At 47.5% G+C, this 22,075-nt stretch overlaps 1 protein-coding gene across 1 annotated transcript; it reads right to left on the bottom strand.

Moving 5' to 3' along the window:
* Nucleotides 1–5,997: 5,997 nt before the first annotated feature.
* On the bottom strand, nt 5,998–17,749 carry LOC106744973 (homeobox protein SAX-1-like). The gene is made up of 2 exons (XM_014620163.1): nt 17,527–17,749; nt 5,998–7,721 (listed from the first exon to the last, which is right to left on the bottom strand). The coding sequence occupies exons 1-2, from the start codon at nt 17,747–17,749 to the stop codon at nt 6,841–6,843; spliced, it is 1,104 nt and encodes a 367-aa protein (XP_014475649.1). The 3' UTR covers nt 5,998–6,840.
* Nucleotides 17,750–22,075: the final 4,326 nt, after the last annotated feature.

The raw sequence follows: 22,075 nt of genomic DNA, 5'->3' as shown, positions 1-22,075 counted from the left end.
TGCAGTCTCGGAAGAGAAATCCGTTATTTCCAAATTTTTCCGCGAAACAATTTGATTTCTTACCTTCTTTACGGAAAGAAGTCAATGTAACAGGTTTTAATCGAATACACGCGAATTATTCTAAACGAATTTTTGTGTCCTCGAGACTGAAATCGAAGAAGAAATCCGCGGAAGAACTGGAAAGGAAGCGATTTTTATCCGGAATTTTGAAACCATACAGATTTCTTTGCCCGATAAATATTTTCTAAAAATATATTCTGATATTCTCAGTATTATGAATTTCATATTTGTCGTAATTGCTTAGTACATACAAATAAATGTCTATTTATACGGAGGAAATATGATATCGTATATATATAGTCATATTTCCACTTCTAGTAAATATTTGTCACGGAATATTGGAGTAACCATTTTACTTTATAGGATCAAATAAATTTTATTTGAACGGTAGCACTAATTTTTCAATATACTCGGAGCGATCATATGAATATTACCAACCTCGTACACTTCGTATAATTTTCTCCACACGGCGACTTATTCCTTCGAATCTGCGACGGACCGTTAATTTTGTTTTAATTTTCAAAATTGGTATCTTCGTGCGTGTCGCTAATATTTAATTTAGCTTCCGAGTTATCGTCGTGTTCTTCGTGCACTGAGCACAAAAATATCAAAAAATTAATTTTTGCGAATTCACAGAAATAAACCTTATTTCTTTCTCCGACACATAACATTTTCAAATACTTTCTCTCAGTGTGGATTTATTTCCGACGTCTCGCGAACATTTCACTTCCTCGGGGTGAAGAACGACCGGAAACTGTGTGTATCGGTGACTTTGAGATACACCAAGTGAATCAGGCAGTCGTGATTATCCGGAAGATAATAAGAAAACATTAACACTTTGTATGCATGTCGAGACGTAACCGGCAGCGCTCGACAATAGTAGCGACGATTAAGAGATATCTTGGTAAATCAAGTATAGAGCGGGGCTAATTAATAGCTAGATTAGGGCCGATTAAGATAATTTCCACGACGACGTTTAAGCGGAGGAAATAAATTTGCCAGACGCGCAGTCGCTCGAGTCTCTTTTTATTCTCCCTCCTTCTCTCTCCCTCTCTTTGTCTTTCTCTCTCGGCGACGTAACGAGCGCGGCGTTTATCATTAATTAAGCGCTTCTTATGTTCCTCGGTCGCGCCTGCGGAGCTTGTCCAGGACGTGAGGGGACGCGAAGTCTTCTCGCAAGAAAAGAGTCTCTCTCTCGCTCTCGCAGAGAATCCTATAAAGCGAAGTTACGCCACTGTCGATGTTCGGAACGCGGGGATGCGAGTGTCGCCCGACGAGCGCGGGGGTTGGTTATTTCACGGTCCACTCGCTCTACTCACACCGCTCAGAAGCAGCGGTGGCGGCCCCTTTCCCAAATCCACCCCTAAGAATTAATTCGAGAGAATCGTCCGGCGACCGACCGACAGCCACTCCTACCTTTTCGAGCGCCCTCGGATCATCTTCCCTCCCCAAACGGATCTCTCCCTCTCTCTCTCTCTCTCTTTATCTCTCTCGTTCTCCTTCTCGCTTTCTGCCGTCGCTCTCCTTTCCGTATTCCCGTTCGCGTCGATTTAACTTTCTCCTGACTCCTGCTTCGATAACACGCTCGCTCGACGGCGCGGCCGAGATAAGCGCGGAAGAAAGGCGGATTTCGGAGTCCTCGCAAATTGCCGCGCTCTGTTCTCCCGGATACACGCGTCGAGATTCGCCGTCCTTACAACCGCTGGGGAGTAACTGCATCGCGATGTGTGCACCGTGCTTGAGGATTTACCCTCTGACCGCATGATTAGAGTCAGACGCGACCCCACGGCTTGTTTATTTTGTTTCCAGCGTGTACAGTTTCTCTCCTTAAGGAACGTTTCACGAAACTGTTTACTTCTTTTATACATTTTGGAGATTTTCTACGTGGATTACACGCGAGATATGAACAAAACAGAACAGGACGGATCCAACCACATTTTCCTACGTTGAAAACCTATCTTGTCGGAGGATCAAAGATCGACACTTACCTTCCTTCGCGACACGGTGAGCCATTTTTCTCGCAGCAGACCCGGTCGTCCTCAGTTCGTCGTTGAGAGACTCGTGGCGCGATCGACGAGGACGAATACCTACAATGTGGACCGCACGCTCGAGGTTAGGTTAGGAGGAGCCACTTCGTGCGGCGACCGGGGTATGGAGAGACGGGAGGAGGGGGGGGGGGGGCAACACTTTTACCTTCAATTCATAATTAAGACCCGCATAAGCGGGCGGTCAGGTCGCCGACGACGCGTGTCGTCGCGCCGGGTAGCTTCTAATTTGAGCATCAAAGCAAGGCGCGAGCAATTTTCCGTCAATTGAACGTGGCGGCCTTTGGAAGTCGAGAACAAGGCGGCGCTGTGCGCTCGGAATTACGCGTGGCAGACACCGCGCTGGCTCCGGTGAAGCTGCGTCGCGTCTCAAAGCGGCTAACGCATACAGAGACGAGCTACCATCCGGCCCTCTAATGGCTTAGTTCACTTAGCGTACTTTCTCTCTCTTTCTCCCTCTCTCTCTCTCTCACTTTCTCTCTCCTTCTATTTTTCTCCCTTCTTCGACCCGCGAAACCGTCGCTGTGCGACGAACGACTTCCCCTTATTCGTTCTTCCGCAAAAACGCCGGCCACTTTTCTCGCGTCTTGAGATCAGGATCGAGCTACCGAGGTGGACGGACGAAGGATCGCCACCCGTTAAGGGTTGATAAAGAAAGCGCAAGCGGCGCGCTCGGGGGTGGCTCGGGAAGGTGGGTTGATAGGTAGGTCGGTAGGTGGAAAAGCAATTACGACGCGGAGATTCCGAGATACGGAGCAATTGGCTTCCCGTGTCGCCTTGATCGAACTTATGACTCTTGCTGCGTAAGGAGAACGTAGCGTAGAGCGTTAACAAGGAACTTGTGGGAAGTTGGATGCGGCGAGTGATCGATTCTGATCCGATGCCGATGAATCCCGGCATCATGACGTCGGGAATTGAAACTGAAAGAGCGGCGTCAGTTCGGACGCGCGAATGCGTCAGTACGATGTCTGGATGGTGTTCATGGAGGTACGTGAGAGCTCCGAGAGGGATATTCCAAGTCGGAATTTTAGTCCTGATTTGAGTCTAATTTAGTTCTACGTTAAATGCCCGAAGGTTTTCCATCGGGCTCCTTTGGTGCCACAATTGGGAAAATTATTACCGTTTTCCTCACTTGAAGATTTAAATTGTAGAACTGAAATTTAGAGGTCTCATCTCCCATTTGTAGCGTTATAGGAGCACTTATTGCACTTTTTCGATACTACAAATAGGAACTTATTTCCGTTTCTTCCACTTGAAGGCTTAATGTAGAATTTAAAATTTTGACTCGGGTTGCAACTCTGTTCGATCCGCTCGATCTTTACGTTTGCAAAGCTCGTAAATGAAGAGCGAGGAGTGCAAATCAAACTGAAACTTTTCGAGACTTTTTCAACTTTTTTCAGAACTAATTCAAGTCATATGAAACTAGTTCAAATTTAAATTGACATAAATATAACACCTGTCAATCTGTCAATATAACGAGATCTCTCGTTTTCTTGTGGTGAGACTTCGTGGTGAATAAATATTCATATTAATGTGTTCGTTGCATCTGTGTCGACAAGTGTTTGAATAGAAAAAAATTGAACGTATCGAAACGAACACATACATGTTAGTATACCCGAAAAGTTACTTTTAGAAAAGTTAGTGAAATTTGGTGCATTTTAGCAAAATTAAGTTAGCAAAATTTGGTGGATTTTTTTGCTTCTGACTGAATTTAAACTCGCAATTTCGCCTTGCGGTGAATTACGGCTCAGACGCAATGAAAGGAACAAGGAATCAGAAATTAAATATACAGGATAAGGAATAAGGAATAAGGATATTAGAGAAGCGAACTATAGTTTGAAACCTAATAAAAGGAATAGAGAATAAGATATACAAGAACGAGATCGCCACTTTTGCCATATTTTCTGACGAATCTCTGCGGTCATCATTAACACCTTTATCATATTCTTAATAATGATCGATTGATTCAAACTGACTTGCATTCGTATATTGGTGATTATTAGACATTTTGAAAGTTAACTATCAGTCAACTTCTAAGCACTATAAGCACACGAATTAGATAGGAATAGAATTTCGACGGTGTTCTTCATTCTATTTCTTTATTCCTTCGTAGCGGATTGAAGCGTGATTGTTCATATGTCGACATTTAATTTCCAATATTTAATTTTCGTTTTTTATTCCTTTTATTGCGTCTGAGCCCTGATCCTTTGCGAAACGCGAACGACACCGCGAGAAAGCGCAGTCTCGCAACGGTTCGTGCGCGGTTCCAGCACAAAATCGATCTTTATTCTCTTCCGGCCGCGCGTGCACGCAGAGGGATCGTTTGTATGTCTGTGGACACAGTGGATGAAGGTTTCTTTTACGAGCGTAACGTATGACTTTTATTTTACACAGGAACGCGATCGCTGCGCTCCGACGTGCCTCGTTTCTTTCTCTCTTTCTTTCTTCTTTTTTTTCTCTCTCTTTCTTTCTTTCTCTCGCACGATCAGCACGAAACATCGCTCGCTAATTTCGTCTCATTCGCGTCTTTCACTCTCACACGAATTCTCTCTCTCTCTCTCTCTCTCTCTCATATACATATACATACATAAGCACATACATACACACACGCACGCACCTTATACCGCTATAAGAGCGTATCCGATAAAATCTACTCCCTTTAGAGACAAGTTTCTGCCCCGTCGCTTTAACCGCGGCGACGAACGGAATATGTTACAAAGGTGAGAAAACGACAAGGACTCGGGTGACTTCGTGACTCTACTTTACTTGGAGAAAAAGTACCGAGGTAAGTCTCTCCCGCTAATAGAAGACGTGACTCGCCGGTTCCGCGTGAGATACGACTCATGTTTCGTGACGTTTTGTTCGATCCGTTCGATTCTCGGGTTCGCAAAGTTCGCGAACGATTGGAGAAGTCGAGGACTGCTCGAAAAAAAACTTCTTTCATTAAATCCCGTAATTTTTCCTTTCGCTTCCCAGTCGAGAGACGAGCGCGTTCGTCGTCGGGGAAACATCGCTCCTCCTGCCGTTGCCCGAAGTCCGACGCCGGTGTGCGGAATTTCAATGTTTGACCGCGCCGAAATGATACTCCGCGTTTTTGTACGTCACCCTACGTAAACCGATTACGCTATCGAGTCGTCCCACGTGCACCCAACGGGAAGGCAAAATATAACATCGAGGCCGCCTACGCGCGCTCATCATGATCCAACGAACGAAAACATTACCCGTCGATTCGATCCGAGATACTTCATTAAGCTTCGACATTTCTCTTCCTCTCTCCCGAGTCGAAATTTTCGACTAACTTTCGACTCGAATTTTTTCATATCCGTAAGTTCTAGAGAATCAATGTTCGGTTCATTTATGTGGAAACTTAGACTAGTAAGTCTTGCTTAGTGCTTTTAAATGGTGGAAGACGCACAAAATGTCACTTGCAGGTTCTAAAGAGGATCTCAGCTAAGTCTTGTAAAATCCTACGGATCCTTCGAACCTAATCTGTTCCTTCAAATTTAAATAATATATTTATTATTGGTTATCCAAGGAGATCATTTTGTATTTGACATGAATATTTTCGTCAATAAATGTCATGTACAAAATGATATTGAATTAATTCCTATTGACATTATCGCTACAGCTCATGTTCACATGATTATTAATAATGAAATGTACGTAGGCATTCCTGTAAATCTCAACGAGAACTTGAATAATGGTGTTAAATTAATGATTCGAAATTCTTCCCGCAATTTTTAAACTTTAATGATGACTATGTTTCCAGTAATTATATAATAAAATGTTTTGTTTCATAAAAACTAATACGAGTTGCTTGTTTTCCTTATAAATACATATTTTAACATATTTAAATTTCTATGTTTAGTATTTTAATTCATTGCGACAGAATTCAGAAATAGTTTGAAAAAGAAGAGTTTTGATTTACTTATATTTGGTTTACTTATATTACAAAAAAATGGAGAAGAATTGAGAAATATCACAGTAGGAGCAACGAACGATCCAAGTAGAATTTACAGACTTTAAATAGAAGCTGCAGGTTAAATAGAAATCAAAAGAGGTCGCTATAGACTTTAAAGTGTCTAACTTGGCTTTACATGGAATGTTGAGGTCGGAAATAGAGCTACAATTTCAGCTGGAAAAGTTAAATAGAATCAGACGAGGCTCATACAGGCTTTAGAGTATCAAAGCAAGCGTCAAATGGAATTTTCAAGTCAAAAGTAGGATAAAAATTTCGACTCGGGTTCTCTCTCTTTTTCTTTCCCTCTCTCTCTCTCTCTCTCTCTCTCCGTTTGTCGCTATCGTTGAACTTTGAGAAGAAATTATAGCAGATTGTTACAACAGCGTCAAGATATCGTGTTACCCGCAGCTTGAAAACAACTCAAGTTCGCGAATTCCAATTAATTAGTTAATAACGCACGTCATCAATTACAAATGTTATCGCCGTACGAAGAAACATTCAGAGAGAAAGAACGAGAGAGACGATCGGATCGTTTTCACGCGCGATGTTTACCGCGTCGGAACGGTCGATTCGTCTCGTTTCCGACGCGGACTTCCTTCCGACGATTCGCGTCGGGAGAGACGAAAAAGTCCGCAGGACGAACGCACCCTTCCCCTCCCCCCGATACTTTTCTTCCCACGGCCGGAAGTGCTCGCACGAGCTCACCGTTTCCTTGCCGAAGACTACGAAGGCGAAGACGCTGACGACGCTGCAGACGCATCATCGCCGAGATCGCTACGCGTGCGGGTGCGTGTGCGGGTGCAGGTGCGACGAGAGACCGGCGAGGCCGGTGGAGGAAGGCGTCGAGGTCGGCGGCGGGCCCGCCGACGCGGTCGCCGGGCTCGCCGACAGATGATGGCCGAAGAAGGTCGGCCCGGTCGGCGGGTAAGGTGGCGCCGCCGGATGGTAGTACCCGGGCGGCGGCGGCGGCGGTACCGGCGGCGGGTGGTGCACGTGGGCGTGGGGGTGCGGGTGCGCGTGCGAGTGCGGCAGCGCATGCTGGTGCGGGTGGGCGGCGAAGAGGAAGGCGGGCGCGTACGGCGACGGGTGCGGCGGCGTCGTCGGCACCGTCGGGCTGTTCACATCCAGCCCCGGGTTCTGCTTCTTCCACTTGGTGCGCCGGTTCTGGAACCAGATCTTCACCTGGGTCTCGGTGAGCCGCAGCTCGATCGCCAGGTTCAGCCGCTCGCACACCGACAGGTATCTCGTGGTTTTGAACTTGTTCTCCAGGCTGACCAGCTGCTCGTACGTGAACGCGGTGCGCGCCCTCCTGGGCTTGCCGCTGCCGTTGCCGCCGCCACCGCTGCCACCCCCGCCGCTCGTGCCGTTCTGCCCGTTTTGACTTTGACCTTGACAGCTGGCCACCTGGACGCCGCTCGACGACGTGGAGGACGACGAGGATTGCCGTTTCTTGCTCGTGGTGCCGTTGCCGCCGGCGCCGCCGCCGTTCGCGCTCTCCCGGCCGGTCGAGTCCTGATCCACCACTCGCATCTCGATCTCCTCGTCCTCCTCCTCCTCCTCGGGGTCCTCCTCCATCTCCTCCATGACGGTGTCCGGTGTACCTTCCTCATCCTCTTGGCCGCTGCCGCAGGCGAACTCGCCCCGCGAGTCACCGTCTGGAAAATAATAACCACGGGATCAGTTTTGCGTCGCGCGACCGGGTGGAAGCGGGGGACTCGAGATACGGATATACCGGGCTCGGTGTCGGGTGACGAGGATTGATTATACGAGGGACCAAATTGCGCCGTGGATGTCGCGGTTCCCATCGCGCCGCGTGATTTTCACCGTTCGGCCGCGAATTCATTTCGCTCGTCTCACGCTGTCGCCTCTTTTAATCCGTCGTATCCGATTTACCCCGAGGAGCGGTATCGACTCGAGGTAGAGAGAGAGAGAGAGAGGCTCGTCGTGAACTTCTTACCGGCGAAGTTCCGCGCACGGAGAGAGAAACGTCTCGATGCAATTAGCGCCGTTGATTACCTCTTAACTACGGCGCCGCCGACTACACGGCAGTTAATGATCAATTCAAGAGCCGCACGTCCGATGACCGCAAATCGCGTCGTTCGTCGAGTTAACTCGATATCCGCCCGATCCGGAGATGACGAAGGACCACTTGCCGCTGGAGGACGCTGGAGGAAGCTATTGCTATCGCGTCTCGCGAAAGAGTCCAGCTGCGGCCGATCGAGTGAGCGATCGGAGTCACTACCATCGATCGAGCCTGCGGACGATCTGCGCGTGAATCTCAAAAAGAGAGAGAGAGAGAGAGAAACAGAGAAAGAGAAAAAGAACGGCCAATCGTTCGCTCAATGAGAGAGGAGATTGGAGATTCAATCAGCACGCAGATGTCCCGGGGACAGATATTCCCTGGCTCCGGTCCGTGGGGGTTGGGGTGCCCCTGGGATGCCGTGAGTGGGGATAGCCTGTGCCGAATAAAACCAGAGAGAGAGAGAGAGAGAGAGAAAAGCAGCGGGAAAGAGGGAGACTCCGAGAGAGATAGAGAGAGAGAGAGGATAGACGAAAAGCAACGAGGACGGTATGTCGACGTTAAAGCCTGCGAAAGAGAGAGAGAGAGAGAGAATGAGAGGTCGAAAGCGAGAGGCAGATAGATGACGAAAGAGAGAAAGAGTGAGTAAATGAGAGAGAGAGAGAGGGGAAGTAAGCAAGATAGACGGAGGGAGAGAGAAGGAGACAGAGCGGGACTTTATCCGAATTGGCGTGGCCCATAGCCTGCAACCTAGCACAGTACCCGGGGGGTTGGAAGTCCGTAGGGGGCGACGGATCGAGAAGGTTTACGCCGTAATGGGATTTGTATCTCGTTAACGCGCGATCGTTCTTGCCCCGTCGTACAGGCCGCCAAGCGGCTACCTTTCCCATCTCTCTGTCTGCCTCCCCCGCGTTCTCTTCGGCCTTCTTTCGCCAGCTATACATCGTCGCTACCGTTCGTCCGTCCGTCCACTCGTTCGTTCTCGTATAACGCGGTCCCCCACATCGGGGTATATACGCTACCTGCCGCCCTGGCCGGCGCCGATTGATTGCGTCTAATTGAATTGCGTAATTTATATTGTTTCTCCTTCTTCCCACTTTGTCGCCGTTCGTCCACGTTCTATCGAGAATTGCGCCCCGTACCGGCGACCCAGGTACAACGGACCCTTTCATGACCCAACGAGAGCAGGTCTGCTGCACGAGAACAGCGGCTCTTTCCGGTCTACTTCGCTTCTAATGCCGCGTTCTACATTCGGCATTTTTGCCCTTCACTCGACTCGTATTTTCTCTCTTTTCTCTCTGCTTCGAATCAATGTTTGTCTGCCTTAAAAAATAATACGTTATCTTATTATCGCTTCTTTTTCGCAGTGTTGTCTTTTTGTTTCAATCGTTGCTCATTTTGACAGTTTTCGCGTCATGGAATTATGGAGGAATTATGTATCTTGACATTTTGAATGTCAAAGGAAAATTAATTACTATAAAATAATATGTAAAATTAAAGTTCTCTACGCGATATAGAGAATGTTAAATAAATGAGTAAATAATGTGGTGCTGCCGTGTTTCGTCAGTTTAAGGTCACGGGAACTGCTGAGCGGACACAAGCGATCACAATATTCCTTTACGTGAGATTAAACAGATCGGGAGACGTCGCGCGTGATTTCCGGCATTTCCGAGTCGATCGAAATTTGTGTGAGACACGTTATGCTAATTGTCTTTGCTGAAATCATTCTGAGCACTGGTAACGTCCTGGAATCTAGAGGGTAATTATCACCCTTTGCCTTCGTTGGTTTAAAAAATAAATACCATTTTGAACCGAGATTCAAAGAGCTTTAAACTTAAAGCTTTAAAGAGTCCCTGTTACTCGACCATTTGTGATCGACGATCTGGGACGCAGATATCCAAATAAAAATCAATGTTACAATGATCACGGAGAAAAATGATTTTGTTGTTGTGGCGAAACCGTCGATGTTATTACATATTCGTTGCGTTAGTTGACATAACCAAATTAGCCGAATTATCCCGTGATTGGAGCAGAAACAGTTTGTCGCTAGAATAATTTTGTTGAATGAATTATCGTTAATTTGCTGTTAGAATAAAATAATGTTTTCTCGTATATTTACTAGTTTGTTCTTACGGCAAAATAATTTGTAGATTCAGTGAAAGGTATTTATATATCCAGTGAATTGGTACTCTTAACAAATCGTTTTGCTGTCCACATAGTAATTGACAGATTTTGCTGCGATAGTATAAAAAATTTGCTGTGCCAGCAAATTATTTTTTCCGTGATCATAAACGGTCAATACATCAGAATATTTTTCTCGTTGAGTCATTAATTCTCTTATCTAATCAGCGATGTTATATTTTTTGTTTTAGATTTGTAACAGGAAATGCGTAGTCCTGAGTTTCCGGTATTTGACTTGTGAGTGAAAAAAAAGGTTTATGGTGATGGGTTTCTTGGTGGTTGTTTAATTAGTCTTTAAAAAATCAATGCGATTTACTTTTAATTCATATGCACATTGAGAGAAAGACACGGCTGATCTCGCTACGAATTATTATTATTTTTGACGGCAGCCACATTTTTTGGTTGTTCTAAAACAAAATAAAATAAAAGTACTACTAATAAAGCACTTATCAAAGTGGATTCTCCGACTGTAATTATTTCACCGAGCAATTACATTCACGAATACTAAACGTTTTTTCTCTCAGTGTAGCATTTTCTCGCGCGTATATGTTTATACTGTCCATTGAAATACATCGGAATACACTGAAACGCTTAAGAGATTGATTTTTTTTTTAATAATTATTAAACGGGTATTCTAATTATCGAATATTTAAAAATATCGGTTCTAAATATTCTCTTTTCAAACCTATAATCTATTAAACTTCGGTAAGCTTATTTATATACATATTTTAGCACTCATATAATATTTTTTATTCAAGATACAATATTACCGGGCGGAATTAATTATTCAATGTGATCTCCTGATTGTTTCAAGCGGTGTAAAAGCGCACAAAATTGCGCTGCCGCATGCGAAATTCGCGATTGCACACTCTGCGTGCGATAAATTTGACAGCCCTCGCGATCGGCAATTTTGTACATTTTCACACACGCGACGGGTTATATTATTTCGGCCGAAACAAAAAGTTCGATGTCAAAGTTGGAATTAAGAGATAGAACTCTCACGAAACGAGAATCCCGTTTTTTGACGGCAAAACGTAAACGTCCGCGGGGATTTTCTTTTTTCTCTCTCGATCTAGTCGCGGAAGTGGTTTTCAGGTTTGCGGCTTTTAACACACACGAATCTCGTGACTCGCGCGAGTGCCGTACGTTCTCGAAACGCTGTAATTCATCGTGTACTTTTCGTTCGGTCGTTAAACGTCTCAAAGTATCGTCATAGTCGCGAGTGAAGTGAATGAAGTGCGACCGACGTGGGACAGAGGCTGGTTGCCGAATATTTGGACCTCCGGCTATGGACGTCCAGGCATATCAACGCGCAATGGTGAGTGTACAGATTTCTGGTCGGACAGATTTCTGGCTATTTTTTGACCCGGAAATAAGAATCAGAATGTTCCGAGATTTGACTGCCTGGAAACTAGCTAGCATTTACTAATCTGTTTAAACCGACTACTTTCCCACCAGTTATTGGCCTGTTATGGTCCTCCTAAATGATTTCTCTACTGATTTTCTATTCAGTTATTGAATAGTTACCCGAGTCGAAATTTTAGTCCTAGTTTAAGTTTAATTTGGTTTTATATCAGTGTTCAAAGATCTTCTATCGTACTCTTTTGGTGCTACTAATAGGAAAAGTACTGGCATTTTTCCCACTTGAAGACTTAACGTAGAAGTAAAACTTAGATTCTGGAGGACTACATTTCTTTTGTAATATTTTGTAGCATTAAAGGAGCACTTATTGTGCTCCTTTGATACTACAGATGTGAACTTATTTCCGTTTTCTCCACTTGAAAATTTAATGTAGAATTGAAAATCTCGATTTGGGTATTGGGTCTAGGTACTGATTTGTTTTCTACTCAGGAACTGATTAGTTTTATTATCTAGTTACTGCCGAACTAAGCGTCGTCCACAGTTTCTAACCAGAATTTCTGACCAGATACCAGCTAGATTCTTGTATTTTTTACTCGGATAGTACAGGCTAACCAGTTCAGCGAAAGAGAACAGACTTATTATTCGAAAAAATGTTGGACGAAGAGAGATCAACGACACGCGTTTCTATATTCGAAAAAAATATCGATGCACCCTTGACGATGTTTTTCCGAAACGTTTCTCCCCGGCAGGCGCATTATCGACACTGTTTCGTCGACAGTTGCGAGAACGCGAAATTAATTGGGTTCTATCGGGGGAATTAACGGGGCAGGAGATAGCGTTTCTGTCATTGCGTTTTTATGGCGGGCAGGATCGCGCGCAGCAGGACCATTCGTATCGTTCAGATCTTCTTCATTAAGCACGATCAGGCGGGTTGCACAAGCGAGTGAAGCGATCGGGGATGTATACCGTAGTCCCTAAGGGCCACGTTAAGGGTACACAAGGGGGACCCGGTGTCGCGCGGTGCTGCGACAAAGGCGGTTGCCACGAGAATACTTATCTCATTTCGGTTTTCCTCATTAAACACAATGACAGTGTTTAACGACAAGTGGCACGATCGGAGTACGCGCAATAAACAAAGTCCCTGAGCGCTTCTGCGCCGCGAATGAGCGACGGTTCGCGTTTCATCTCCGAATTATAATGGAGATTTTTAATGATAACGATAAAAATGTGCAACCGAAAACGCTTTGACATAATTTCAGGTACGGTAATGCGAGAGAGAGAAAGAGAGAGAAAGAGAGAGAGAGAGAGAGAGAGAGAGAAATCCTCAAATACTAAAAATAAAATACATAGAAAAATAATAAAACAACATTATAATAGAAATAAAGATGGATATCACACACATACATACATAGAATACAATTAAAAAAATAATAATTAAAAGGTATGAGTACGCATGAAGAGCGAAGGCAAAATGAAAATCAACATGACGACGTGAACCAGTATAACAAGGAAATATGAAATTAATAGTAGAAATTAATAATAGACAGACAGACAGACAGACAGAGAAAGAGAAAGGTGTACGTGTATGTGTGAAGTAGCGCGGACTGTAAAATAGAATTTAAAATAGGATCCATAATGGGACCAATTAAAGTTATAATTATATCAAATGGAAGACATTTAACCTCGCTTGTACAGTATAATTATGTATCACGCCGACGCAGGAGCCTTTTCGCTCTCGATTATAAATGCAACAGCTGCGGGAGGCGATATACACGGATCGGCGCGATTTCTACCCGGCGTACCCGAGGCGTGCGTAAGACAATTATAAATTTCGTCGAAATCTAGCGGAAGAGCCTAGATCTCGTGAACGCGAAGCACGGAGGGGTGACTTCCGTGGGTGCCGCGACAACGTGAAGAGGCTTGGGGACAGAAGAAGGGGGATGAAGAGAGCGAGAGAGAGAGAGAGAGAGAGAGAAGTCGTATATGTATGCGAGAAAGAGGGACGAAGAGAGACAGAAGTCATTGTGATGCAGAAGAGCCAATTTTCTGGGCGGCTTGGCGCGATGCGGTGCGATACGGCGCGATGCTGCGCGATTATCATAACAACCGGCGATATTATTCCGTCGGCGCGGATCCGAGGGCGGCGGAAAGAGGGAGAGAGAGAGAGAGAGAGAGAGATGGCGGTAGTCGAAACGCGGATTGGCTCGGGTCTGATGCACTTTTAATGGGAAGCGGCGACCATCCCGGTAAGATGGATGAGCCGACAATCGTGTAATCTCGATTTCGACGGCCGCGATCGATCCATCGCGCGTTTCCCCGCGTCCTTCTCCTTTCCTCGGGAAGACGGCTCTACCTTCGGCGCACGGTGAAGGACGACGTCGGGGACGACGTCGAGGACGACGGGCGGTCGAGCGTCCACTGATTTCGCAAGCACTCGGTGTCCCGTACCGGGATAAAGGGACGACGATGACGGGGTTCAAGGACTGGTTAACGCAGATTAGCGGAGCAATTTGTCACGCTCCGACAGGCCGCCGGCCGCTCCCCCGCCGTCGTCCGCTTCTGCCTCGCTTCACCCCTTCTTCGGGGCGCTTCTTCCGTCCCTTATCGGCCCGCAGGACCACTTCTCTCGTTCGCTCGTCTGCCGGACTCCATTAAATTCGAAAGTCAACTGTGAAATTGGGATCCTCTCCTCGGCGGACGGTCACCGAACTCCGCGATCCGCCGCCGATAAAATCCCACCCCCTCCCTCTCGTCGTCATCGTCGTGCACGCAGGGGTGCGTTCCGAAATTCAACTTTGATTAGTGGGAGCTCGTAGCAAACGTGATATAAATCGTCAAGTTTCAGCAACGAAAATAGGCTTTTGGAACGCGTCCCGGAGGTCGTTTTTTGAAGATCGGGGGACGTAGGGGACGGGGGCGTTCGTCGCCGGCGATCTCGGCGGAATCGATGATTGTTCGCGCCAATGCGCACAGTTGGCGTGCGGTTGTCTCGTCGGCGAAATAAGCTCGGCGGTTGATGACGACGGGGTGTGCGCGTGTATGCATGCGCGCTTCCACCGCGGCGCGCGCCTCGCCAACTAATTGTACACGGTCGATGTTAATTATTCCGCCAGCCGTCAGAATTTCATGATACGCGTACACAGTCTTTCCGGGGCGAAGCTTCTAATAGTCGGCCGCTTAAACCCCTCCCGGTGGCGTCAGCTTCGCCGCGCGAATTCACGGTTTATCGCTGCGTCTTGTCGCGATAAGCGCGCCCGCGATCACGATCGCTAATTGGCCGCGGCGTTAATGAGACGCTGGAAGAGCGTTTCGTACTCTCGTTCAGCGTACCCGCACTGTCGTCGTCGTCGTCACTTTAGGAATCCCCGTGTATCGTCGTACACGCAAATAGCCCGACAGCTCCCGAAATTGCACGATCGTCGGAGAAGAAGTCCGCCTTCTGACGTCTAAAGTTAGAACGAGGAAGAAGCGAGAGAAGACTAGCCGAACGTCAAGAGAGAGAGAGAGAGAGAGAGGGTTGAGGCGGTCGGATGTGAGAGAACACCGGACGCGAAAAAAATATATCGCCCGTTCGCGAAAACTCGGCCTCAGCGGCCTCGGCATGAAGAGAGTCGACTTTTCTCCGTGGCGGCAAACAGCTGATCGGACAATACCGCGCGGATATCCGTCCTTGACGCGGCGGATTAATTCGTAAATAATGTCGGTACAGTGTGATCGACGGTTATACGGATTTTTAACTCGCGCACCGTTAGAAGTCAAAAGTTACTCGACAAAGCCGTCGATCCCGAGTCGAATTTTTGTCGGCCTGCATCGCGTCTAGTTTTGTTCCGCTTCATTAAGGGCCGGTTGTTTCACCTTTAGATAAATTTATCCAACGGATAAATACTTGAAGAACGTTCTCATACGGAGATAAATCACAAGAATACGAAAAAAATTACTAGCATGCTATCTTGAAGATATTGTTTGAAGAACAATAATATACCAGTAACTTTTTTCGTATTCTTGTAGTTTATTTCCGTACAGAAACGCTCTTCATGTACTTATCCGAGGGTGGAATAACTGGCGCCACATCTTCAAAAGTCTTCTGATGTGCTCTTCTGATGCTACAAATGGGAAGTTATTGCCGTTTTCCCCACTTGAAGACTTAATGTGGAAGTAAAACTTAGACTTTAGGGCTCCCGATTCCTATTTGTAGTATTAAAGGAGTGCTTATTGTGCTGTTTTGATGTTTACAAATGGGAACTTATCGCTGTTTCCTCCACTTCAAAACTTAATGGAGAATTTAAAATTTCAACTCGGAATGTCGCGAGTGAGTCGTTGCACGCAAGTTTCCGATTGTCCAACACGCCAACTTCCGCGAAAACGATTTGCGTCCTTCTGCATTTCATGCTCTCGTTATTATTTAGTCGCAGCCCGCGTGGAAATTGTCCCATATATGGCATATATTCCGATTTGAGTGTTCAAAGTTGTCCAAAAAATAGGTTGTCCCACTGCGATACCAATTGGGAATCCCATTCTTAACCCAAACATGAGACGAAGTCTCTTTTCCGCGGTACTGATCGGCTGTATGCTGTACGCTAGAATCGAGCGACAGTTTGATTGAATGTCAAATTAAAAGGTTAATAAACGGGGTTATGAATTTAATGTTACTATGCTTAATAGCCGGCGCATAACGCGCGCGTATATGTGTGTATATGTATAAAAGTAAACATTCAAAATGTCATAAAGTCTAAATATTTAAGGTGCCTTGTACATTTTGTTCAATCGTAGAGTTCAGCGTAAAGTTCAGTGCAAAGTGAAAAACAGGAAGAAATCTTTGGGAAAACGTCGGCGGTAACCGAATAGGGGTTGTTCGTTTAGTTTCTCATTTAGAATCGTATGTTCGAAATACTACATTCCTAAGCGAAACCTGCGTAGATTTCCCAACTACGTAGAAAAAAAGTGTTAGATTCAAGTAAACGTAATTATCCGCTTTTTCAGCCTTTTGAATCAAGTAATATTTTTATCAATTTAAGTATACTTTAATAGCTCTTGCAATAAATATTTACTTGAACGCGATAATATCTTAATTTGTAAATAAATAACAGAGTGTGCAGGTAAAATGGTACTCCATGGCCGGTATTCATAGTCAGATTTTACAACCCGTCTTAGATTCATCTTCAGATGCTATATTTTACTGGCTACAAGGCAGCTGAAGATAAAGTTAAGACAGTCTTAAATATAAGATTTGACTATGAATATCGGCCTAAATTCAAGAGAGTACTCGCTAGTGTCACGTGACATTTCTTTTCCACTGAAGAAACTTAATTTTTTCAGATTTACATTTTTTCCGATCAATACTTTCTGATGATAAATTCCGATATTTTCAATATTATAAATCCAATACTTGTCGCAATTGTTTTAACGCATACAAGTAAGTGTCTATTTGCACGGAGGAAGTATATTTTGTGCAGTCAATAATATCCGTGCTTCTACTAAACATACGTTTGCCAAGGACTATTGACTACCATTTTACTCGGATCAAGTAAATATTACTTTAACAGTGCAGCACTTTTCTTCAACATAGAACCCGTAATTATACCGGGAAACTGGATCCCAATTAGATCGCAAGGAATTTTNGGGGGGGGGGGGTGACACGTACGCCCGTTGAATGGTGGTCCAAACGACTTTTTCCGCGGACGGAGTCAAAGGGATTAAGTTTAGCCCGTGAAAGGACGACGTGTGCCCGCCTCGGAGCAATTAAATCCTGCGTGAGAGACGCGCCGCTGACGGCGTCGCGCGCGTTCGGTTATTCTTAGTATTCATTCGCTCGAGTAGCCGAGGCGGCGTGAGTCTCGTCTCTCTCTCTCGACGGCGATCGAGCGCGTCGGCCGACGAGAAACGGGTCTCGTATTCACCTTCCTGCACGCTGCCGGCGCGCCGGTGTCGACGATGCTGCACGCGGCTGTGCAGGACGCGGCCGCCGGTGAACTTGTTCGGGTCGAGGATGTTCTCGACGGAGAACGCCAGGCACCGCTTGTTGTTCGTCTGCTGGACCGCGCTGGCGGTGGTGGTGATGCTGCCGGCGGTCGACGTGCCGGTGGTGCGCGCCACCGCGCTACCGGAGGTGCACACCGTCATCACGGTCGAGCCGGTGGCGCCGTGTCCGGATATGTACACTGGTGTCCCGGCGGCCGGGTGGCCGGCAGCACTTTGCACACAGGTAAAAGAATGCACGCCACGGGTGGTGAACGGATGGACGAACTGCTCGGCGGCGGTGGCTCCCCGGGAGGACGGGGCCGTCAGGTCGACCGGGCTGCTGGGGTTGCTCTCGTCGGCCTCCTCGCGACACACGTCGACCTCGACGTCCTCGTCCTCGTGGTAGCCGCCGTTGCGGTGTCTCTCGGAGGGCCCCTCCTCGTCGTCCTCCTCCTCGGGCTCCTCGTCGTCCTCCTCGTCGTCGACGACGTTCCGTCGGCCGTTCCGCTCGTCCTCCTCCTCCTCCTCTTCCTCTTGCTCCTCCTCCTCCTCGTCGTTTTTCTCTCTGCCGACTATCTGCGGCTCCAGCTCGTGGTACTGTTCCTTATCGACGTTCGCGGGCCGCAGGATCGTCGGCGAGCTCGACGGCGATTGCTGCCGCACGCCGTCGTACCTCGGGAAGGACTCGCCGGTGCGGACGTGCAGCAACACGTGCCTCCTCTCCTGCAGGCCGGCACGCACGTCGGCCTCCTCCCGCGGCAGGACGACCGGTCCCAGCGACGACACGGCCTTGCCTTCCTGCATCCTCCACATTACCCGCTCAGTGAGGAGGCGATCTTCCTTTAGCTGAACCCCCTCATCTTCGGCTCTCCTCTCCTCCCCCCGAGAATCCGGGTATCCCTCGGACCGGGCAGCTTCGAGCGAAAGCCGATCCGGTCGGCCGCGCGTCAGCGCGGGCTCATCGTCGCACTTTTCCGGCCCGCCGTCACTGACACGCTCGGAGACACGAGGCGCGCACTCCCGGTACTCGCGGCGAATCGTCGATTCAGGGTATCCGGCCGCGCGATTAGCAGTGTCTTTCCGACGCGTGCCGGCTACACTCGGGACTCCCACGGTCGAGCCATGGTGGCGGAAAATCGCTGGTATATCGGCGTATTATTAGCGCCGCCGGAGAGGAGCCGTCGCGCGCGCGGAGCCACCGTGGGTCCGAGTGGAACGGCGAAAGCGGGGGTGTTTGTTCCGCCTCGGCTGGGCGTGGTTAACCCCGCTCTCGGGCTGCCCGAAAAGCTCCCTTCGGCCGGCAATGGGCGGTGCCAGCTTTCCGCGGGGGTTGCGCGCACACACGTGCTTTAACACGCTCGCAACCGAGCGCTCCGCGCGCGCGCGTCTCGGTGTGCGCTCGTACACACGCGCACACACGTCTCCGGTGGCTGCACACTGGCGCGTCGCGGCTTGAATGGACGCACGAACACGCGGAGAGAGCGCGTCTCTCGCTTCCGCCGGATACTCGGCTGTGTACACACAGGTACCACAGGTTCCCCCCTCGCCGGGGGAGCCCGCCCTCTTTCCGCGATATCGGACCGGCTAAAGTGGTTTGTCTTTGATTTAACCAGAACACGCCGTCGATGAAGGAACACCTTTCCCTCCGACGCGCGTCACCGTTTCAACGAAGGCAGGAAGGGAGGGACGGGGGAGGCTGCCCGCCAGGTAGGTAGGTGGATAAGGGTAGGACGTGTGGAGGAATTGTGCGCGCTCGCCGCGTGTACTATACGCGAAACGTCGGTGGGCTTTTCGCGATGATCGTGTGCCGACGTGGGGGCGGCGCATCGCGTCCTCTCCAATGGTCGTGTATAGCGATCTCTCGCCGGGGTGGAAGTGTATAATCGCGATAGGTAGTTGGGTATACACACACCGGCTATCTCCTCTCGCTTTGGACGCGCGCGCGCGCGCGCGCGATCAAACCAGAAGCGGCGACACACGACCGGTTGGCCGATCGACGGACGGACGAATTGATGTGAGAATCGCCCCTGTGTGTTGCTGATGCCGCCGACGTTGGTTGCCGCTACTACCGCTCCGCTCTTAACTCAGCGCACGGATATTGTTTACCCGACCATTTAGGTAATTGCTGGCCTACCGCCCTGCCAGCCAATCGAACGTAACCGGCGGATGCGTCTGCAATACCGATCTCTCTCTCTCTCTCTCTCTCTCTTCCCCTCGTCCTCTCGTCCCTGCGTCAACAACCCCTCGCTCGCCGGTTCCCTCTCGTGATCTTCGGCCCTCCCCGTTCCCCTCTGACCCGTTCTCCTCCTCCCGCACTGTNCCCACTCGATCATCATCGAATTAGCTCGGGACCAATTGTTCGGTGAGACCAACGCCGCTATTGTCGCGATGATCGATTCTTTCCAGGAAATTGGCGAGATTGCGAGGACACACACGCTTTACGGCGGAAGATTGCGGCCGGGAGGGGCGCTTTGACAGTTTCCATGATCGCGCATTGTTCCGGTGTCGCGCATTTTAAGAGATGAATGAGCGGCCGGGGGTGGAAGCGTTTCGAGCGAAATCGCACTTCGTCGGAGCCATTGAAAACGCAATCGAGCTTGGGATAGTTTTATAGATGATCAAGCGCACCCCGGCGGCCGGAAGTCACGACGAGGACGACGTCGCCAGTTAGATGACCGTTTCGATGAAACTCGCGGCTCCGACTAATCCTCAATTGTACCGCCTCATTATTTGGTTAGCGGCCGGGCGAGGTAACGGCGCGGAGGGCAGTTAAACCGCGCGAGGAGGTATCGTGTTATCGTGTTTCGCGAAAACTAATTATCGCAGCCGCCGCGGTTAATGCGATAATGGACCTTTTATTCATCAGGTCCGAGACCGTTTTGTTAGCCGCGCGCGCTCACACGCTGCCGAATCTTCGGCGAATTCGAGCGTTTCATAAAAATCCCAGCTTCTTCATTAAAAGCGGAGTTCCGCGGGAAAGCCGAAGTGAATTAGCGGAGGTACCCGCGGGGAGAAAATCTGTGTGGAAAAACCGACCGACGGTTCCGCAACGCTCCTTGCTGCTCTTTTTTTCTTTCTCTCTCTCTCTCTCTCTCTTTCCGTCGACCGTCGGCGGGAAGGTGGTATCCGGCAGAAGTAGTCGCGCTTCTCATTCCATCCTGTCACGTAAACGAACGAACGTAATAATTCACAGGCCGTATGGCGCCTGCAAAAACAACCCTGCTCGCCCGTTCCTGGAAACGTCGTTCTAAACCCGATGTCAATTATCCGCGAACAAATGAGCGCCAGTTTACTCGCGTCACTTAGGGCCGATTTACCTGACGTCGACCGAGGGACTGATCCTTGTTAGTTACACGTCTATTTTCTCCCCGCGCCGTCGGGATCGCGATCGAAGCGGGAAGAACGCCGGGACGAACCGAAACGGTGAGCGAATCGGTAACACTGGGTAAAATGGAAAAATTGTACTCCGCATCTGTACCGTCGATTTTAATTCATCTTGCGGTGCTGATCGCGAAAATAACAATTAAAATCAATACTTCCAGCTCTAGTCCTCGCCATATAGCAAACAATAAGGAACTTGATATTTGAGACTTTCGTGGTGTGAAGTAAAGGGAATGAAATCATCTCTTTTAAGGTTAATTCTTCAATTCGAATCGGCATGCATGGCAGTTTGTGAGAATTTGTGAATGAAACGTGTTTTTTAGTCTTCTGTAGAAAGATAGAGACTAATCTCTACTTTTTCGTTTATATTTTTTTATTTCGAGATCGTTAAAAGACGCCTGATAATTTGACATTAAAAGAATGTTAACTTTTCTGGAATATATAGTACGAGTATATGTGAATTATGAGCATAAAAATAAGAAATTCTAGTAAAAATATGTCCTATTGTTTTATTTTTATACTTCGTACCTAGCGTTAATTTATAAAAAGTTAAATGTAGCTTATATTTCTGCAATTATGGCTAAGTAATCTTTTTTATTGTTATTTTTTAACACGTAAACATAAACCGAAAAAATGAAAATTCAGAATGAATACAATTTATGATATAAAGTTTATCAGCTAATGTAATCTTAGACTCGGAAATTTCGAAATGACAGTCTCACGTTTTCGATAATTTTCGAATGTGACTGGTCGATTCGTTTACTTCTCGACTCTTTGAGCGCGGAACACTTTAGAGTTGGGCGATTACTGAAGATAGAGTACCTTGAACTGTCGATGAAAGAATTAAATGATCAAAAGTAATGGACCGAAATAAATAAAATTGTATTTATTTCCATAATACGCGCGCGTAAAAGAACATGAATGTAATTTGATTATTATTGCTTGTATCGAGAATATAAACCGAAGCAACTTGTCAGATGTCAAATTGTAATCGTATAATAAAAGAATTATAGTTAGGAGAATCATTCTTGTAGTAAGTGCCACTACACACGGTAAAAAATTTGTATGTTAAAAACCACCTACTGAAATTTTTGTGTTACTTTAATA

Source organism: Dinoponera quadriceps, unplaced genomic scaffold, assembly GCF_001313825.1.
Source record: "Dinoponera quadriceps isolate SergipeBrazil2010 unplaced genomic scaffold, ASM131382v1 scaffold717, whole genome shotgun sequence".
NCBI classification, from domain to species: domain Eukaryota; kingdom Metazoa; phylum Arthropoda; class Insecta; order Hymenoptera; family Formicidae; genus Dinoponera; species Dinoponera quadriceps.
Note: the sequence above shows the minus strand (reverse complement) of the source record. Positions and strands in the feature narration are given on the sequence as shown.